The sequence below is a fragment of the Taurulus bubalis genome, assembly GCF_910589615.1.
Source record: "Taurulus bubalis genome assembly, chromosome: 7".
Lineage (NCBI taxonomy): Eukaryota > Metazoa > Chordata > Actinopteri > Perciformes > Cottidae > Taurulus > Taurulus bubalis.
The window spans coordinates 4,794,473-4,814,806 of record NC_136595.1 but is presented as its reverse complement, the minus strand read 5'-3'; the positions used below and the strand labels follow the sequence as shown (position 1 = coordinate 4,814,806).

At 44.7% G+C, this 20,334-nt stretch overlaps 1 protein-coding gene across 1 annotated transcript; it reads left to right on the top strand.

The window, feature by feature from the left end:
• Positions 1-11,687: 11,687 nt before the first annotated feature.
• amotl2a (angiomotin like 2a) lies at positions 11,688-20,062 on the top strand. Its single transcript, XM_079221470.1, has 11 exons — positions 11,688-11,769; positions 12,522-13,319; positions 13,446-13,617; positions 14,188-14,332; positions 14,424-14,516; positions 16,014-16,309; positions 16,814-17,004; positions 17,097-17,198; positions 17,288-17,448; positions 17,779-17,958; positions 18,230-20,062. Exons 2-11 carry the CDS (start codon positions 12,589-12,591, stop codon positions 18,295-18,297), a joined length of 2,139 nt encoding a protein of 712 aa, XP_079077596.1. The 5' UTR covers positions 11,688-11,769; positions 12,522-12,588; the 3' UTR covers positions 18,298-20,062.
• Positions 20,063-20,334: the final 272 nt, after the last annotated feature.

Genomic DNA, 20,334 nt, shown 5'->3' with positions numbered 1-20,334 from the left:
ATGTTTGACAGTTTGACAGCAGTCACCGCTGAGAAAGAAAAATTTGACTTTTGCAAAAGTGTGTCAAAAAGAAAACACACACGGAGAAAGTGCGTCCTTTAGTCTTGTTTTCATACCAAACATGGTGACAAGGAATCAGATACTGTCGTGGATGGTGTAAAACTGTCCTGAGAGGGAGCCTCTTCGCGCTTCATTACCCGCAGGCAGCTGTTGTCACTTGACAGTGAGGTAGGGGGAAGATAACGACAGAGTTATCAAGATTATTCTCACTCATAAAAGTCTTTATCTAACAATTCCCAGAACACCCACCTCCTCCCAGTTCCCTCTGAAGCATGCAGGAAGGGGAAATCATCACACTGTACCCAACCCTATTCCACTCACTATTCCTCTTATGTAACGGCTCTTACTTCACCGTTCCTCAGTTGAAGCTTCACATTCATTGACGTTCAACAAAGCGGTGGGCACAGCAGCATGAAGCTGCATGTTTGCAATGCCACTGCCTTATCTGGGACCTCCGAAGCCAATCTAAATGCCTGCTCGGTCAAACTGAAATGCCTCTGACCCTTTAACGGCTTCCCCCTTCTTTCATGCTTGAGTCAACTTTGCTGCTCCTGTGTGTTTAAGTCTTTAATTACACAGGCCATAAAATTGTCAGAGAAGTTGGAGATCACAGAGAAAATCGTCGTCACCTGTGGGGATCACTCTGCGGTGCCTCATAAATAACCAGGCTCTCGCGGGTGCTCGTTCGGCAAATCTCCTCTCTTCCACGGCCTGTAGATGTCATCAGGCACGTAAAGGCCACCTGACCATGCACTATCAGCGGTCGGCAGGTCTCGTCCCGCGCTTTTAACGCACTCACCCCGAGCTGCACATGTTGCATTACTGAGGTTGAATTTGTATGCAACCGGCAATGCTTCCTGTCCTCTATCTGCTGGGGCCAGGGTGGGATTTCCTCATTCCTGACGTCTGACCCCTACACTCTCCTTTCTCCCTTTAACTGCAGTCTACCATCTGGAGATAGAGGTTATCACAGCGAGGCTGTGGCCTCCTCATGTTTGTTCAGTTAGACCTGTATTTACCAAAGCTCTCTACTGACATAGTTCTATTTAACAAGTATGAACAGGGTTCCCTTTTTATTTAGAAATCTACATGTAGACGTCCCTATGAACAGTTTGGGCTGAGAGGTCTCCACTACAAAATAAAAGTTTCAAAGAGAAGGATACCACACACATGAATTGTTCAGAATTGCGGACTGTGGATCACCATTATAATGTAAGTAATTATTAAGTTGTTAGTTGTTGTTGTTAGTAGTGTTGATCTAACTACTGGGATGCAAAAAAGGCTATAAATAAAAATATATATATTCATTATGGTTTCATGTATAGATAAATTATTCAGTTTCAAAGCAGTGGCCCAAGTCTGAGGGGTCACAATAATATTATCATAATTCTAACATTCACAATAACTCACATGACCACAGCGCTGCTACTCCGTCAAACTGTCAGAGCTACGTTATAATGGAGCCCACACTGTGACTAACTGCACTCCTGAATAAATATTAAATATTTTCGAAAAAGCGATTTCAGAGAGAAGCAGATTGGAGGGTCAATAATATGTTTTTGAAAGACAAATCCAGGGTGTCAGATTGATTCAGCAGCGAAAACAGTCAGAACTATCAAGATAGTGGCTTAGCGTAGAACAGAAGTGCTAAAGCTAATGGTATTCTATTCAGTTTATTTTGTATAGCCCAAATTTGCCTCAGAGGGCTTTACAATCTGTACACATACGACTTCCCTGTCCCAGGACCTCACATCGGATCAACTCCCCCAAATACAGATAGTAAAAACCTTTTCACAGGGAAAATAGGGAAGAAACTTTCAGGAGAGCAACAGATGATATGCTAACGTACTCTGCTAATGTTAGCTTCACTCTCACTGCTCTCATGGCGTTGTTTTCAACCATAGCAGGCAGCTGTTTGATATCAAAGAAGGTAAAGCAAGATGGCCCTGCACTTCCTGCCCAGCAGCAGATGTCAGACAGACAACGTTTGTGTCTAACTGGTGAACATAGTGGAGCATTTAGCAGCTAAAGAGACAGATATTTCCCTCTGGAGTTGGTGGAGACTTCCACCAACTCAAAAACAGAAAAATAATATTGTATTTACTTTCCTCAGGATTGAACACAAACACAACCCCAAACGCTTCCTGTATCTGTTGGATGTGTAAATATAGGTTTGCCATATCAACTTAAAAGCTGATGATATATTAATGTTGTTTTCACAGCTTGTTTCTGTGGCCACCAACAGGCAAAAACAAATGTATTATGGCAGGTGTATAAAAAAAAATCTTACTTATTAAAAGTCTCAGGTGGGAAAAATTATTCTATGGTTTAAATGTTCCAAACTAATGTATCACCTGTAATTGGGTATCACATGTAGATATTGCTTAATTCAGAGGAGGCACTAGCCAAACAGGTTGGGAATCACTGTTTTCAGTCACACTGGTGTAGGAATAATCAATGCAACTGTTCTAGGTTCAGTAGCTTTAACATTGCAGCCAATAATATGCAATGCAACATATTTCACATTTGATCTATACATTCCTGTTATAGATAATACTTTCCTTTGTTACGGCCCTCTGAACCACTGTCTTTTTTTAGATTCATTCATGTATTATTCTAATAGCAGATGAGCACCCCCACCATATTTAATGTTGTTAAATGTGGACAAAAGAACAATACCAGTGTGTTACCAGTAAAAATAAACACTCTGTGGGCTTCCAGCCGTCTGTTGCAGTCGATCGTGAATCGAGTTTAGAATATATGCTCTGTGTTCACTTGCGCGTCTGTCCGGAAACACTTTCTCCAAACACCGCAGTGAAAATGGCAGAAATCGGCCCCAGAAATCCAAAGAAACATCCGTAATTTTAGAAAGGAATGTCACATTCCTTTGCAGCTGAGTGAGCCCAGTCTCCCAGAGTGCCTCCTATCAGGAAGTGCTGCACAATGGGAGCAAATTGCCAGAAACACAAAGTCAGACATTTGGGACAGAGGTGGGGGCAGACAGAGGAAACTGTGTCAGGCGCTGCTTTCGGACAATAACCTCTGCTACAACACTGAGATTCAACAATAAATATAGCCACGGATAAACGACAAAGTCAGATGTTGTGTATCGATTTAGACAGATGTTCACTTCAAGTGTTGCATTACTCCTCTTGTGCCGACGACCATGTGCTATCCAAATGTAAGCAAATGTAAGGTCTCTGCACAAATATTGATTAATACGTCTATTAATACATGGATTAACACTTTGTATGGAATTATACTTGTGTTGCAATTCAGGTGGAGATGGGATATTTTGAGGACAGATCCATTTATAATGATTAGATTTTTGTAGAGAATGTATTATAATGCAATTTGAGCAAAACAAAAGTCTCTTCTGGGCTGAATACATTTATTGAGCCCAGAATAGATTTTGTGTTTAGATTTAATTCAGTTATTAAATGTTTCAGTGTTCAAAATTGCCAATTGCTTCTAAGAATTTAGATATAAATATCATTCCATATACGCAACAAGGAAATTATAAGTTATTAATGTTTTCATATTTCAGTAATCTTGATTAATTTAAGGCTTACATTTTCAAGTTAAGTAGTTTTCTAGTTTAGAAAATGCACAAAATGCTAACTTTTCAAATCCCACTTATATATTTTAATCTACATATAATTCATTTGGTCAAACAGTACTGGTTAAACCATGAAGTGTTATTATTTCCTTTTTACATTAAGATTTCTAACAACTGAATGGCTCTGCTCCACAGACTTTCATGCGATCGTTCAGATTTTCTTCATTTTCAGGCTGCTTTTGTGGATTTTGGGGGAGTCATGGTTAAACTTGTTACCTATGAAATTGTGGAACAGAGGATGTTAGCACATTATTAACCAGCGTGAGCACTTCTCTGCTCGCCTAATGGTTCCTAATGGCACAGGATCAGTGTTGTTCCTTAATTCTTCTGTCTCGATTACCAGGTGATGTGGTGGTTCACGTTCATACTGAGATATGTATGCTTTAGCTTCTATCTTTATCTCTTTAACCTGTTTTCACTGCTAAATCAGTTTGATTTACTGAATATATCCTTCAAAAACGTATTATAGACCTTTCTGTCGACTACTCTCTGAAATCTTTTTTTTAGTTTTTACAAAAATTGTATCCCAGTAATGCTGGGAGTGCAGTTAGTGACAGTGTGGGCTCCATGGTAGCTCTGGCAGCTTGGCGGAGCAGTGGGAGCTGAGCGAAGGGAAAATCAATTAATTGAATCCTCAAATTGTTTCTACATTTGGCCCACCGGTTTTATACGTATTCAATATGCATATAAACTGCTCTGAAAACTGATGCATACATCTTACATTATTTTCTTATTTCTGTTCGTCCTTTGTCGTATCTGTCAATACCCTCTCTCTCTCCTTTACAATGGGCATCACAGTGTTTAACCCCTTGCCTGCAGGTCCACCACCTGCTCTCTGCCTGACACACAGGGCCGCTTCACACAGGCATCCATCTCAGCTCAGTGGCTGATGAGCAGATTGGGGGCTCTGCACTCAGCGTGGCCCCTAGGAGACTTCTTTATCTGGCCTGGAAGCGATGGCTTTAGCCTGGCCATCTGCTTCCACTGGGACCGCACCAGGCCTGCAATCGATGGGGAGGGGGCAGGCGAGCATGTGTGTAACCTGAGATCCATTGTTCAGACTTGTTGTCGCTGTCATCTTGGATCCACAAATGATGTGTGTGTGTGTATGGATTAAAATGGCATGTTGGGTTTTTTTTGGGGACGAGCAACGGCCGGCTGGCCCGTTTAACAGTCCGGACACTCGTTCACAGCTGCAAGTGAGCTGCAGCTGATGTGACGTTAAATGATTCTTCCACCTGCTCTCGACATAATGGCTTCGAGAATGTGAACCAAATGGGAAGATTACTTGAATAGGGCCATTCAGTGAGGAAAACAGGTGGTAGATGTGTTTTTTACAGAATGTAACCACATGTTTGAAGTCTCCGTCTATGTGTTTTTGAATTGTTGACTGTTCGCTTGGTCTGCACAAGTTTTTTGTATACACAGCATTCTTGTGGCAGACGTCCATGTGGTGGTGTGTGTGTGTGTGTGTGGGATGTGGGATGTGGGGGATGACAGGTGCATCTGCCTCTGAGCTGGAGGGCAGGAGATAGTCTGCGCTGTGCTTTGTTCCCACAAAACATCTGCCCCTCCGCCTGAAGCCCTGCAAACAGTCAACTGAATACCAGCCTGTGCTGTAAAAGAAGAAACTCTTTTATTTTGAAGCGTATTCTTCATCAGCAGTGACATCTACACAACCTACAAAAAAAAAGGCTTCCCGGCCTTCCTTGATTTGAACTCTGCTTATGTCCCTTCTTGTTGCCTAAACGTTCATTCAGATCAGCTATTTTTCAATAAACACTAGGCAGCATTCACACGGACAGCTCGAGCTTTCAGAAGAATGCCCGTGTTATCTGTGGACACAAGGTCTGTGTTGTGAGCCAAACACAAGTTGCTTGTTTCCCTGAAACGGCTAAATTGGGCTTAACACCTTCCAAAGGTTTCTGCAACAGTGACACTGAGGAATGTTGGCCATCAGCTGCTCTGAGTGTTTACACTGCTCTTATTTCATACGGGTGTCTTTGGTTTCATTAACGGTGTGATAAGTCTTATCACGTGATTGTTTGGGGGGTTTAGAAGGCTTCTGAATCATGGCTTTGGCTTGTAGCTTTTAGGTCATTTATTATTGTAACAGAATTTGCCATTTTACCCTAAAAGAATATTCTCAATCCAGCAGTATCAGTATGTGACACATGCAGCTTTTTACCTCTTGAATTCTCTGTCAAAACAAAAGCCCCAAATCTACAAACGTGAATGACATCAACACCTCCTCAACCGAGCGAGTCTTTGTTCATTGTGTGCCCTTGACGCACTATGGGCTCGAAAGCCACCATTGTTTTTGATGCAGCACAATAGACAATCCATACCTGCCGCCTTTGAAGGTGACCGTCAAGACACTTCAATTCATTCATCATTCAAGAGCTCACAATACGAGCAGCCCTTCAATCGGCCGCCTTAACGTTTTCAACACCTGGGAATTGTTCGTCCTCGAGATTACATGAAACTCGCTCCTGTCCATCTTCAACATATTTGCCTCTCTTTGAGGTGACTCATGAGATAAAGTCATCAAATCCAAACCGCGGATTGACTTTGTTTCTGAATTGGCTCTTTTCAGTGGCGGAAGACCAACGGGAGAGGTGACATGTGGTTACATGCGTGTCGGGGTGCATCTTAGACAGATTTGTTTAGGGAAATGAGACGGCAGGATGTTGGTGTAGCTGCAGAGATGACTATCACCGCGACAGTTGCTCTCTGACCCCCGGCTAAAGCAAATTGCCAGGAGCCTCTGGGCAACTCTGTACATGTCAGCACTGGACTCATTAGATAGATCAGTGCACTTTATTTTAAAGCACTTTCACCTTTCTTTTTAATTACTATCACTATTTTACACAAGTTATGATACCAATTCACAAGAGGGGTTATAGTTGTTTGCAAATACATATAAAACACTTCAAACGTCCTTGAATCCACAAATATGAAGACATTAAAGTAAATATACAAAGGATGTAGTCATAACATATTCAATTCCTAACTTTCAATGAATGTCTCGGTTGTTTCTCAGCAAACTGTTGGAAATACTGCAAACTGATTTTGAAAAACTTTATTAATCCCCAGTGGGGAAACTCATGTGTCACCAAAAAGTCAGACTCATACAGACAACAACAGACAAAGTTCACAGACAAGAGACAAATTACAAAGAACAAACACAACAACAAAAAGCCAAATGAAACAAGACACAAGACCGACATCAGATACTAAATCTAAAAATCACAACTAAAAGTGTTCATTAAAAAATCTAACTGCTGCTGGTATAAAAGACCTTCTGAGTCGTTCAGTAGAACACTTTGGCATCCTGAATGTACTCAATGTACTTCTGAGTCCTTTAAAAACACAGTGTAGTGGATGGCCTTCAAAAGAAACAATCACTCTGTCACTACTTTACAGTGTAAGATAATAATGTATAGACCGTAATCAAACTCCTCTGCCTTCAGGGAATCAAATCCAGTTAAACCCAGCTGGTGGAACGGAGTAGGACCATGGGACGAGCCCGCGGGACAATCATGAAAATATATAGTGTCCTTGTCTCATCTGCAAAACCGCATCGGCCGCAGGCGTCGTCCTGTTTAGAGTTCCTCGCTGGTCCACTGTGAATTCTTTACTTTTATGGTTAAGTGAGGAATCTTTTGTGTCACAAGGCGAGCGCGGCCGCTTCTTGTTCAGATTTGAGATTTTATGACCTATAGAAAATTGACTTTTTTTTTTTTTTTTTTTTACTTTGGCAAAAGAAGATCACAAATCAACATACATCGGAATGAAGTAGGTCTGCCTCTGTATATTTAAATCGCTTTATTTCCATAAGTTATTCGTGGCTATTGTCCACGGAGAAAAGTTGTGATTATGATTTAGGACAGCAGTGTTATTCATTAGAGAACCCCCCACAACCCCTATTAAAAAGAAACCGTGAGTGGCTGCTGGTTGCCCTCCTGTCGTCCCCAGTAAAACAGCAGACTGGAGGCTCGGTCAGACCCCATGGACATGGTAATGTGAGGAATGCGGCCATTTCCTCCTTTGCAGGAAAACAAAAGGAGCTGCTGGAGCGCCTAGCTTGTCCCACCTCACATAACAAGGCTGCCGCTCCCAGATCACAGTCTGCATTGTGTGAACCCAGTCAGCCTAGGCCACGCCATTAACAGGTTCGAATGGCTGATCTTAAATGTCACCACTGTTGGCAAATGGGTTTTGGAAACTGAGGAGAAAAGTCTTACAGGATGTCTGCTTGATAAAGTTGGAATGTGCCAAATTTATACGGAGACAAACGAAATGTAAAATGTGCTTTTGAGCCTTCAGTTAAATCTCTGACTTCCTTCCCCCGGGAGAGCATGTAGCAACCGATTGATCATACCTGCCTTCCCTGAGAATCTCTCACCTGTGCCAAACAACTTTCAGCAGAGAGGGAAGCGCAAGATGAAAAAACAAACGCAACATAATATGTTCCTAACGTTGGCTTTTCTCTCTCAGGAAAACACGCTAAAGTTCCGATGCTAACGCTAATCCACAGGCAGGAACAGAACAGGAGAAGAACGAACATTGAACTGTTTGCCGCGACCATTTGACTAGAACAAAAAGAAAAAGGCGACTGTCGTACGCATAAAAATGTCCGTCGCCGCTCTAGCCATCGTGCCCCGTTGATTTAAGTGGTAATATCCATTTTACTGCTATACTTTTTCTATATGTACTGATTTAAATAATCAATGTTGGAGGCTCACTTATTTAATCAGGAGGAACGACAATTTGTGAAATCTTTTTCTCTCTTGATTGATACATTAGTATCAATGTCTTTGGGCTAATTAGCTTAGCTTAAATACTGGAAGCAGGCGGGCGCAACAGCTAGCCTTGACTTTCCAAAAGTTAAAAAATGTATATTACTCCAAAACATCCTAAAGTTTTCTTCAGTATCAAAGTAATCTGATGATAACGACTATCTCCATAGTAAAATACAAATATGAGATCAGTATCAATCTTTCCAAGAAGATAACTTTCTTTCTTTTTTTTTTTGCGTTGATGTAAAATGGTGTGTTGTATCAGACATATCCATATATTGTATCAGAAAATGATACACAAATGACACCCTGCACATTGTTTATGTTTTCTAGCCATTCATCCACACCGTGCAGATCCCACGTATAGACGGCACATTTTTCCACGGAGCAAATTAACGGTGCTCTCTCTTTGGCTTAAGATGACACAGCTGAACAAAAATGCTACATGAGGTCAATTAAACTGGACTGAATGACATAATGCAGGGCGGGTGGATGATGAATGTGGCCCATTGTTGCCAATATCTCTTTTTAGTTTCATGGTGAAAATATGTGATTTTTTTCTTCAGTTAATACATTTCAAAGGAATAGTTTGACATTTTTGGATTTTACCTTCTTGCCGAGAGTTAGAGGAAGATTGACAATCAAATGTGACTTTATACTATATATAAGAAGTTACAACCGGTAGCTGGTTACCATAGGTTAAGATAAAGACTGGAAACGGCTAGCCTGGCTCTGTGCAGAGGTTGAGATCATTAACACTATGTATACATTATTTGTTCAGTTTGTAAAAAACACAGTGTAAAAATCCAAGTTTCATGCAAATCATTTCTTTTTTTTAGGTCTTTTCTTGTTGCCCAGCAATCTCATGGCAATGAGACTCCAGGAGGTGACTGTTCCTGGCCGAGGAATGACATAAAACCCCTGTAAAAACACAACTTGTTGTTTTTACACTTAGTTTTTTTGCATGACTGAATCCATAAGATACAGCGTGTTATTGGTGAGCTTTAGAGCGGCCGGTACATGAACTCAGTATGGGACCAAGCTGTTTCCAGTCTTTGTGCTAAGCTAAGCTAACTGTCTGCCAGCATATTTCACATACAGATACAGTTAGGGCATCCTCGTTGAACTTTGGGCAAGAAAAGCGAATGAGCTTATTTTCCAAAAATGTCAAACTAATCCTTCAGCAAGCTGCAGTGGCGTCGGCCGCGTTGTAAAGTCCTCGTAAAACGGTACATAGGGCAACAGCACAGCGTGAGGCGTTATAAACCTCTCGCCTATCTTATCAGGCCTGATGAGTCGTGAAATGGCAAAACCTGGAGATCCTTGTCAGTTGTTGAGGCAATCAGCATTCTTTAGCAACTGTCGGACTTCAACAGCCATGCAAATCCGCAGGTGGACGTCTGCCTGTGAGCGTTTGAGATAAAGCAACCTGCAGATTTTTCATGCTGACAGACAAGACGCGACTTGTTTACACCCAACAGCCTGCGCCACCATTAAGGTGATCCTTTTCACGGCCGCAATCAATGACATGACTATCCAACGCTATACCCATCCCCCCAACGGCCAGCTGATCCCAGGGTCTCTCCATCCACATACGTGTGTGTGTGTGTGTGTGTGTTTGTGTGAGCATGAATGAGGCGTATAGCTTGCTAGTGGTGGAGGGGTTGAACGGCAGATGGCAGGGCTGCCCCCGTCATGTCTGCTTTTTGGGGGAGAACAATGCTTCTCTCAGAGCTCTTATTAAAGGAGGGGAAGGGGATTTCGGTCCACGGACAGCTGGCAGGCAGCGTGCCTCGCACCCTCCCCTCTCCCTCCGTGTCCACACACAGACACACACTCTGCAATTAACTGCCACGGGCCACGGCTTAAATATTTACCAGGCACATGCAAACAAAAGGCTGCTCAAAGAAATCATGATTAATCCACGTCTCGATGATACGACCGCACTGTTTTTGTTTGGGTCATGTTCAGCTGATAAAAGTCCACCATGAAATGTACATTTACGCAAAATATCTCTTCTGTTTATCATTTTTAGTGGCGCTTATCAGTTAATTACCCCATGAGACGACTCTATTATCGACGACTCGACGATATTAATCGGCAACCATTTTGAAAACCGAGTGATCCTATAGGACCTTTATCAGTTTATTTTTTACATTCCGTTTTCAACTTGCCAAATGTGAGAATTGGCTGTTTTTCTCTGTTAAAACATAAATGATTTTCTGGGTTTAAGGACTGAAAACTGGGGTTTTAATACATCACATGGGGCTTCTGGGAAGTTGAGATGAGCATTGTTCACAATTTTATGAATATTTTTTTAGACAAAGAGATATATTAATTGATGAATTGACAATGAAAATCTTTAAATGTGACCACATTTTTGTAATGGGGGATTTCGACTTTGTGTTTTTTTGTGCTTTGTGTTTTTTTTGTCAGACATCCGTGTTCTTTTTTAAATGTTAGCAAATCTGACCGAAATCACATTGTTGGACAATAGCTACATTGCCATACGTCTTGATATAAAGCAGAGTATTTCAACTTCACACTTTATGATTTAAATGTTTTACCGCTTCTTTTCATACATATTTTTCCTGCAGTTATAACATCTGTACAGCTGTAACTTTAAGCTGTAACTTTAAAGCAGCGGGACTTTACATTCCTGCAAAACTACAAAACAACAACAAGCTCTTTTACATGATACAAGCAGCCAGCTGAGATAGTAGCTGCTCTCGGAATCACATTTTTTTGGTTTAGTTGCTCCCTCCCTCCCCCTCTCCTCTCCTCCCTCTCTCCTCCCCCTCTCCTCTCCTCTCCTCCCTCTCTCCTCCCCCTCTCCTCTCCTCTCCTCCCTCTCTCCTCCCCCTCTCCTCTCTTCTCCTCCCTCTCTCCTCCCCCTCTCCTCTCCTCTCCACCCTCTCTCCTCCCCCTCTCCTCTCCTCTCCTCCCTCTCTCCTCCCCCTCTCCTCTCTTCTCCACCCTCTCTCCTCCCCCTCTTCTCTCCTCCCCTGTGTTCCGCTTTTGATCCCACAGGGACTTGGAGCCTTTACATTCCAGTCATTCCAGCCGCAGCGAACAATCGGCCCTCAGTTATTTATTCGTGCAGCTCGCAGCTTCGGTCCGCTCAGTCTGCTGCTGGCCGTCTGTGCGCTCACACGCACGCACGCGTTACGCTACGTTACGTTACATGGAGGAAAACGGAGGAAAAGGAACTTTTGGACATTGTTGAGCTGAGCGCGGAATACTTTAGAGATCACGCCGCAGTTCCCCGTGCGATGAGCCGGTCGTTTGGTGAGTTTCTAGCGGCTGCTCTCCAGAGTTCATCCCGATGCCGACCAGAAGTCCGGCGCGCGCCTTTGTGCGCGGCGGGCTTTGACCGGCGGATTAATCGTGCGAGGTTTTTTGTGTTTAAATCCATAATGGAAAAATCAAATGTAGTTCTTGTTGTCTGGTGAAGAGCGCCACCTCTACTGAACCGGTCGTCATGTTTACGCATATTCAACGTTTTAAATAAAGTGAATCTCAAAGTTTGAGTTTCTGATGGATGTAAAGCCTCCCAGTATAGATTGTTATATTAATTCCCAAAAGGTGCTTTTAGAGAGGATTTTTTTCTTCTTCCATATGAGGCATTTCATATATTCCAGCATGTTTCATGTGGTTTATATAGTCTTGGTTTACACATTCTTTTTTTGTGTATATTTTTTTATTTTATGTCAAATTTGGGTCAATCCGTCTGTGATACGTCTGTGTTGTTTGTGACTGTTGGTATTACACTTGTGTCTGGCTGGAGAAAGCTATGCCTTAAAGTGTGTGGGCAATAAAACAGGATCTGCACTGACATCACTGTCAGGGGTATTTCCAGCAGCAGCTCATGCACTTACAGCTAAAGTCAGCGTGTAATAGAAGATGTTGGCTCCTGCCTCTGGCTCACGACTGAATTATGTACCATTAGTAGTAGTTTTGAGGATAATCACCGGGTTGAGGAGGAAGCCTAGAACAAAAAAACTGCTCTAATGAGGTGTATGTTATTGTTTTCCCTTCAGGTTGGTGACGTGCCCTTAAACTGCCACCTCTAGGCTGTTTGTTCTTGCTCGTTTCCCACTGACTGACATGAGAACCGCTGAAGGCTCATCTGGAACGGTCCTGCACCGTCTCATCCAAGAGCAGCTCCGCTACGGAAACCTGACAGACACGCGCACGCTCCTGGCGATCCAGCAGCAGGCCCTGCGTGGAGGCAGCAGCAGCAGCGGCGGCGGCGGGGGCACCGGCAGTCCTCGCTCCTCTCTGGAGAGCCTGACTCAGGAGGAGCCCCAGTACATGCAGATGTCCACGCGCCAAGAGCCCCAGGGCCAGGAACACCAGGGGGACTGCGTGCATAACGAGAGTCAGGTGTGCCGCCTGTACCAGCTTCATGGAGAGGAGCTTCCCACCTATGAGGAGGCCAAGGCCCACTCCCAGTACCTGATCTCACAGAAGGTGCAGGAGGTGCCCAGCATGAACATCATGGGGAGCCGCGGCGAGGGGCAGTGGGATCTGAAAAGGGAGCACGCTCGCTCCCTCAGCGAGAGGCTCATGCAGCTCTCTCTGGAGAGGAACGGCCTCAGAGACAGTCTGGCCATGAGCTCCTCACACAGCTACCCACGGCTGCACGACGATATTGCAAATGCGGCGGCGGCGGCGGCGGCCGACAGGCAGGCGGCCCAACAGTGCGTGGAGCAGCGCGGGCCGCCCCCGGACTACCCTTTGTTCGCCAGACTTCCTGGATACATGCTCAGCCACTCCCAGGAGCACGGGCAGTACTACAGAGACCCTCCTCCCCCCTTCTACTCCCAGCATCACAGGTAACCGCAGAGGATGGTGGAGGATTTGGTTTGGATGCCGGATAAAAAACCGGCTTCATTCAAGCGTTCCCAAGGCCTGGCAGGTTTCCAGCAGCGTTGTAATGAGTTCCCCGTGTGTCTCCTCAGCAGGTACGCGTCGGCTCAGTCCCAGATGGCCCCCAACGGCATCGTCGCAGCCCCCGGCATCGTCGCGGCCCCCGGCAACGGCGCAGCTCAGGCCGACGCGTTGGTGCGGGAGAACGAGCGGCTCAGGAAGGAGCTGGAGGCCCACGCCGAGAAGGCCGCCAGGCTGCAGAAGGTGAGAGAACGAGGCGGTTGCGAAGAAACGCAGCTGTTGGATCCCAGAGGGTGTGGAAATCGTAAAAAAAAAAACCCACAATACTTTCCTTGCCAGTACATGTCGGGGTTGACGAGCTGTCTGGCAGGTTGAGGACATCACAGTAGAGAGAGCGCAGTGTGGTTCGCTACGGGGAGAGAAGACGTTTATTTAATAAATCATATTTATTGTAATTGATCGGAAACTTTTCAGAAATGTGCTCTGCCGGTTAGGTGTTGGGAGTTTTCTTTCCTCCTTTTGTCTTTCAAACGCGCTGGCGTATTGCCATGAAAGGAGATAAATGCCTTCGACCCTTGGGGACTCGCAAGTGTTCGCTCAGGAATGTTGATTCCCGCTTTTCAGTTGCGCGTCGTGTTAAAAAGCCATTTGGCTGTAAGCAATTAAAGGAGAGAGAGACAAAAAGGGCGTCATTTGTACAGATGGCTAATTGGCCTAATTAATATGAACAACTGAAACGTTAACCACATTCCTGAAAATGAATGGGGATGCCTCTCCCACGGACTAATCATCTTCCTTGTGTTTTCTTCCCAGTTGGAGCTGGAGATCCAAAGGATATCTGAAGCGTATGAGACTCTGATGAAAGGCTCTGCCAAGCGGGAGATTCTGGAGAAAACAATGAGGAATAAACTAGAGGCCGAGATTAAGAGGATGCACGACTTCAACAGGGATCTGAGAGGTACGGGCCCGTTCATGTGTGCGTAACTCGCTGCCAGACTTTTAAATGTAACCCAGTGTGTGTAACCGCTTGTTTGTTTCCCTTTGTGCAGATCAGCTCGACTCCGCCACCAGACAGCGGGCGGCCAGGGAGGCCGAGTGTTCGGACCAGAGACAGCATGTCTTTGTTAAGCTGCTGGAGCAAAGTGAGTTCACGTCTGCGTCACTCGTTTTAATTTTTTTTATTCTGACATCTGTCTTCTCACAGCGTGTCTCATGACAGAAAAGAGTTATGGATCTATTCCAATAAATTCAATCTGATTTGACAAATCGCTGTGCGGTCCTGAGCAGGAGTGTAATATCACAAGGGTACACTCAAATGGCTCCAGCTATCTTACACACCTTTAGTAAATGTGGGCTGGATTCCAGGAATTTATTCTTTAGGTATTTCAAGCTGTCTCGGTATTAGGAAGCCCCCCTCCCCCCCCCCCCCCACCATCACTGCTGACTTCCCTCAAGGGGAACTAATGAGTCTGGGGCTCCGGGGCGTCCCGGCCCAACTCAAGATGACCCCTGGCCAGCTCGCTTTCCTTGTTTGGGCATTTCTTTACCTCCATGGTCTCACCATGATCGGCCAGACTAAGGTTTTACTCCTTCCCTGTCCTGTGCAGGGATGTGCTGCCAAGTACACCCAACTATGTTTACTCAAATATGTTTACTCAGCTCAATTTTTTTTTGTGTTTGCCAAATACCATTCTCATTTGTGAAAGATTTTTCTGACAAACATCTTTGTATTTTTGCCTCCTTGGACATATCTGCCAGTAATATAAACAGCCATACTGTTCCGCCATACATTACCTTGCTGCTGGGACGACTGTTGCACTTTCCTGTGTTTTTTTTTTTTTAAACAGCCATGCGGCGGTCTTGAGCCTGAAGATCAAGATCGATTGTCCGTCTGTTTTTCCTGGAAACGGTTATCTAGGAACAACAGGGGCAAAGCCTTGATTAAATCACAATCGTGGGATGTGTTCTGTATATGTTTTTTTGTTGCAAGGACCCCTCGATTTATATTTGGAGCTGCGTGTTTACTTCACGTCCCCAGAAGCATTCCAGAGCTTTTCCCCCAGTACAAAGCTATGCCTGTGTTCGTAAGTGGATAAGAGGAAGTCTGCATTCCCTCCACAGGCATGCACTCGTGTTGTGTAATCAACCCCCTCTTTAAAGTGGCACAACAGATAAACTGGCTTTCCCTTCATTGCAACACGGACTGGCTTTTAATTTGCAAATGAGATTAATTGAATGATGATTACGAGTTTACAGGAGAGCAAAGTGGTTATGATTCATTTTTATTGCAGAAGACGTGGTGACAAGTTGTCTGTCGTTGACCCGCACGCCTTGGTGTGTGTGTGTGTGTGTGTGTGTGTGTGTGTGTGTGTGTGTGTGTGTGTGTGCGTGTGCGTGTGTGTGCGTGCGTGCGTGCGTCTCTTTTTGGGCCACATTCCATTCATGTCACTTACAGATCCACTTTGTTTATATAGAGTACACCCTTCTTTGGCATTCATCTGACCTCTTCTACGAGGCTGTCCCAGGACAACAGTAGATAGGGTTATCAACCCAACCTCATTTTTTTTTTTTTTCCAGGATCATGTCACTGTTACTTTCACCACCATTAATCTCTTCTTCCCGCCCTTTCTGTGTCTTAGATGAAGAGCAGCAGCGGGAGCGCGAACAACTTGAGCGGCAGATACAGCAGCTGCGCGTCTCCGGGGAGGAGGGCCAGCGGCGGCGGGAGCTGCTGGAGCAGGCGCTGGCCTCCACGCAGGCCCGCAACCGGCAGCTGGAGGAGGAGCTGCAGAGGAAGAGGGCCTACGTCGCGAAGGTGGAGCGGCTGCAGAGCGCGCTGGCTCAGCTGCAGGCGGCGTGCGAGAAGAGGGAGGAGCTGGAGCTGCGACTGCGCACGCGACTGGAGCAGGAACTGAAAAGCCTTCGGGCACAGCAGGTGAGGGAGGAAGTCATTAGGTTACATGTTTCTGTTGTCTGTAACTTAAAGGAATCGTTGAACGCTTTGGAAGTACTTGCTTTCTTGTCGAGAGTTAGGTGAGAAAATGTATACCACTCTCAGGTTTGGGCGCTCAATATGAAGCTAGAGACGGTTGTGGATTAGCCTAGCTTAGCATAATCGAAAGGAAACCTCTTGTCTGGTTTTGTCCAAAAGAAAACAAAAAACTATAGCGTGGCTGAAGGTTACTTATCTTGTTCATTTAATCCATACGCTAGCAGTTTCACCTGACATTTACTCTTTATGCTAAGCTAACAGACTGCTGCTACGTAGTCTCCTATTTAGCGCTATTTAGCGTATAGATGTGAGAGTTGTAAAAAAGAAAAATATATCCGACTCTCGCCAAGAAAGCGCAAAAAAAAGAGTTTAGCAAAATATCAAACTATTAATTTAAATTAAATGTGTTTGTTTTCTAATGTTGACGACGACCTTCTATTATCTCAGTCTCAGAGACAGGCAGCTGACCCCACGGCTTCAGGACCGAGCTCCTCCACGCTGCACCAGCAGCTGAGGGAGAAAGAGGAGCGGGTTCTGGCCCTGGAGGCTGACATCACCAAGTGGGAGCAAAAGTATCTGGAGGAGAGCACCATGAGGCAGTTTGCAATGGACGCCGCTGCCACTGCTGCAGCACAGAGGTACGACAGCACATGCAACATCTTGACTATGACAATTTCCCTGAAGTTTTTAAAATATTTGTATTTTTAACAATCCTCTATTTCCTTTGCAGAGATACAACCATCATCAATCACTCGCCTCGACATTCACCAAACAGCAGTTTCAATGACGACCTGCCGTTGGCAAGTCACAGACATCAGGAGATGGAGAACAGGTAAACATCTGTCTGCGGCCTTCTTAGACACCGCCTGCTTCTTTTTAGCTGGGTTTCTGATCTAATGGGTTGCTTCCATGTGTTTTTAGGATCCGCGCGCTTCACGCTCAGCTCCTGGAGAAGGATGCTGTGATCAAAGTCATCCAGCAGCGCTCCAGATGGGAGCAGGGCAAGCTGGAGAAACAGGGGCTTCGTCTCGCCAGGTCCGTCCCCTCTATCAACACCGTGACCAGCAGCACCGAGAGTAAAGGTGAGTCCGAGATGTTTGTCCCACGCGTCTCGCTTCATGCAACATCCGAGGAATTTTTGAATCCGCAATGACACATGCTATCAAGCGACAACTGGCCAGCAACTGCTCGGCGTCGCCAGACAGAATGTGCACTTCCTAAAAAAAACAAGTATCGAGTCGGAGACAACCTTTTCCTGTCCCTCGACTGGACAACGTGTTTTTAAATTGGAATGCATATCGCCTCTCACTCCAGAATAGCCCGATCCAGAATAGTCATGGGAAGAACCCGGCGGGGCAGATGTTCAGGAGCGGGTAAATTAAGCAGCCTCTTCTCTTTGTCCGCATTTGTAGGAAAGAGCCTCTCGGATGACCAGACAGGCGCCGCTGCTCTGCAACCCTGGCCCCTCGTGGGGCCCAGGGCCCCGAGCCGAGACTCCAGCACCCAAAGTGATGAGGCCCTGCTGGAGCCTGAGCTCCCGGCAGAGCCTGAGAAGCTAAAGATGTCTGGGGGGAACTCGGCAGCTACAACTGGTGGGTTTATTGGCATTCGACACCCAATCACCACCACACAAACAACTGTTCATTCTAACAGGCAGCCCTTTGATCCGTGTCCTATTTGTCCACTATTTAAAGTGTAACCAGACCCAGGATCAGGACACACTGAGGATGCACTGTTATGTCGCTAATGACTTTAACTTAAACAAGGCCGCGTACAGCTTTGCAAATAGCCAGCATTGCGGTTGTGTTTGCGTTGGCATACCGCGGTTGTTTTTGTAATCTGCTAATTTTATCTTCCCTGTAGACACCTCGGAGGAGACATTCAGGAGCATCAGCAGCTTAGAGGCAGAGGTGATGGAAATCCTCATTTAATATGACTTCAACGGCGACACAGACTTTTGGCCGAGGCGGCGAAGGCCTTCCTCCACATCTGAGCGAAGAAGGGCCAGTTGGCCGACGTGAGCAGAGCCGTCGTCAAGCAGACTCGAACATGCAGAGTCCAGGTTGTGGCGCAGTCTTTGGTGAGGAGAGCTGAGCTTTCCACGATTCACAAACTCTGACATTTGCCTCAGGAGGAGTTTGAATTCTCCAAGGTACCTGGACAGTATTCTGCACTGTGATAGGAACTTATTTAAATTCTTTTTCGCATGTTACTTTGTTTTTTTGTTTTATGTATTGTATTTATATTTGTAAACGCTGCTCATATTGTGATGTTACTTTTTATGTTTGAGAGGTGAGAAGAACCAGAATCACTTGCTTTGCTCCGCTCCACTTAAATTATATAAAGTTATACTCTCCTATCTGGATTAAGTGTGCAGCCCTTCTATGTTTGGTCGGGTTTATTTTGAAGTTCCAGTAGCGAGCCTATTACCGTGCCCTCTGAAAGTAATATTTCTAATATAAGCATCCTGTGTGTCCATGCCATGTTTGGGGATTATGCTGTGTAACAGAACGACTCAAAACTAAATTCACAGTTGCTGTTCTCTTTTAAAATACATTCGGGGGCCCTGCTCACGCCTCAGAGGAAGATTTAGAAACTTTCAAAACTCTCTTTAAAAAAAACCTGCGCGGATTGACGGGCGTTTCACGGGGGTCTAATTTTTCCAGATCCCGGGCTAATGTTCGGGGGCCTCACATGGCGACTGCCCAGCATTTTAGCTCCCCTCCGCTGACACGCCGGAGCTAATCTTCTCACATTCCCTCTCTGAGGGAATGCTCCCTTTAAAGAAAAAGGCTATCTAAAGTCTGACCCCTCGCCCTTGTTAAAATGGCACGCATTCTCCACATGATTCTCTTTCTCGGCCCGTTTATTTCGTCTGAGTCGGTGGTAGCTGGTTCTACCGCGAAACGGTCAACTATAATTGGCCTGCATTTGCTCCTCTATTTGTTGTCCCCATCACTGCTCAAGTATCCCACATATCTGAGTTGAGTCTGTACCATGGAATCTTCTATTTATTTCTCCCTGCATAGTGTCGGATCACTGAACACTGCTGAATGTAGACTCCTGTTTTCCCAACTGTTTCCCCTTTTTGTATTTAACTGGAATGTGCCCGACTCATCTTTGGAGGGGGAATACCACTAAGCTAATATCTGATATTAGAGTTGTCAGGTTCTGTCTTAACAACATTATGAACGGGAGTATTGTTTGAAGTCCCACAAACGGCTCGTGAAATCTGACATTTGACTGGTATTTCTCTTTTCCCTTCCCTTTTCCCTTTTTTTTCCAAGCTTATTCACCACATTTCCCATCACAATGCGTTTGCTGGTCAATGCACTGTGACTGTTTAAGTTAATGCCCCTTCACTTTTTTCCACTTTTTTTTTGGAATGTGTTTACATGAATGGCTATTTGAAGTGAGAGAAGTTAATATATTTTGTAGTTGTTTTTTTTTTTTCATTCATATACTTTATTCATTTTGTTTTCTGGTGCCAAAGATGTACTCTACTTTTAAGTTATAACTGATGACAAATACAAAAGATCCTGTTTAGGTGCCTTGCTTCAGCTGGTTGACCCATTTTGATGTTGCTGTGAACTTTTGTAAAGGAAACATTTGTATGTATGCCTTAACATTTCACTGTATTAGATTAAAATTCTTAATATATGTCTGATTAAAGGCTTTCTGTTATGATTTGTTGCACTGGTTTAGTTTGCATTGGATTAATTACAAAAACCCTACTGAATAACTGAGGCATCAGATAGATGATTATTTAAAGACCCATTCAAGACCATCACTGTTCATTCAGTACCACTATTAGTTTGAATTAGCCATAGCATCTTCATAGGGAGTGGGTCCTCTTCACGATGTCTGCCATGTCACACCGACATATTTCTACGGTTGTCCAGAACGGATAAACTTAACACTGCCACTAGAGAGCCATTCACGTTTTTACGTCACCTGAAGGCCACCGT

Bases quoted from the DNA above. Each gene is read 5' to 3' on its own strand.
- amotl2a (XM_079221470.1), top strand. From the start codon at position 12,589: ATGAGAACCGCTGAAGGCTCATCTGGAACGGTCCTGCACCGTCTCATC. The intron at 13,320-13,445 runs GTAACCGCAGAG...GTGTCTCCTCAG, and splicing joins TTCTACTCCCAGCATCACAG to CAGGTACGCGTCGGCTCAGT. The intron at 16,310-16,813 runs GTGAGGGAGGAA...CTATTATCTCAG, and splicing joins AAAGCCTTCGGGCACAGCAG to TCTCAGAGACAGGCAGCTGA.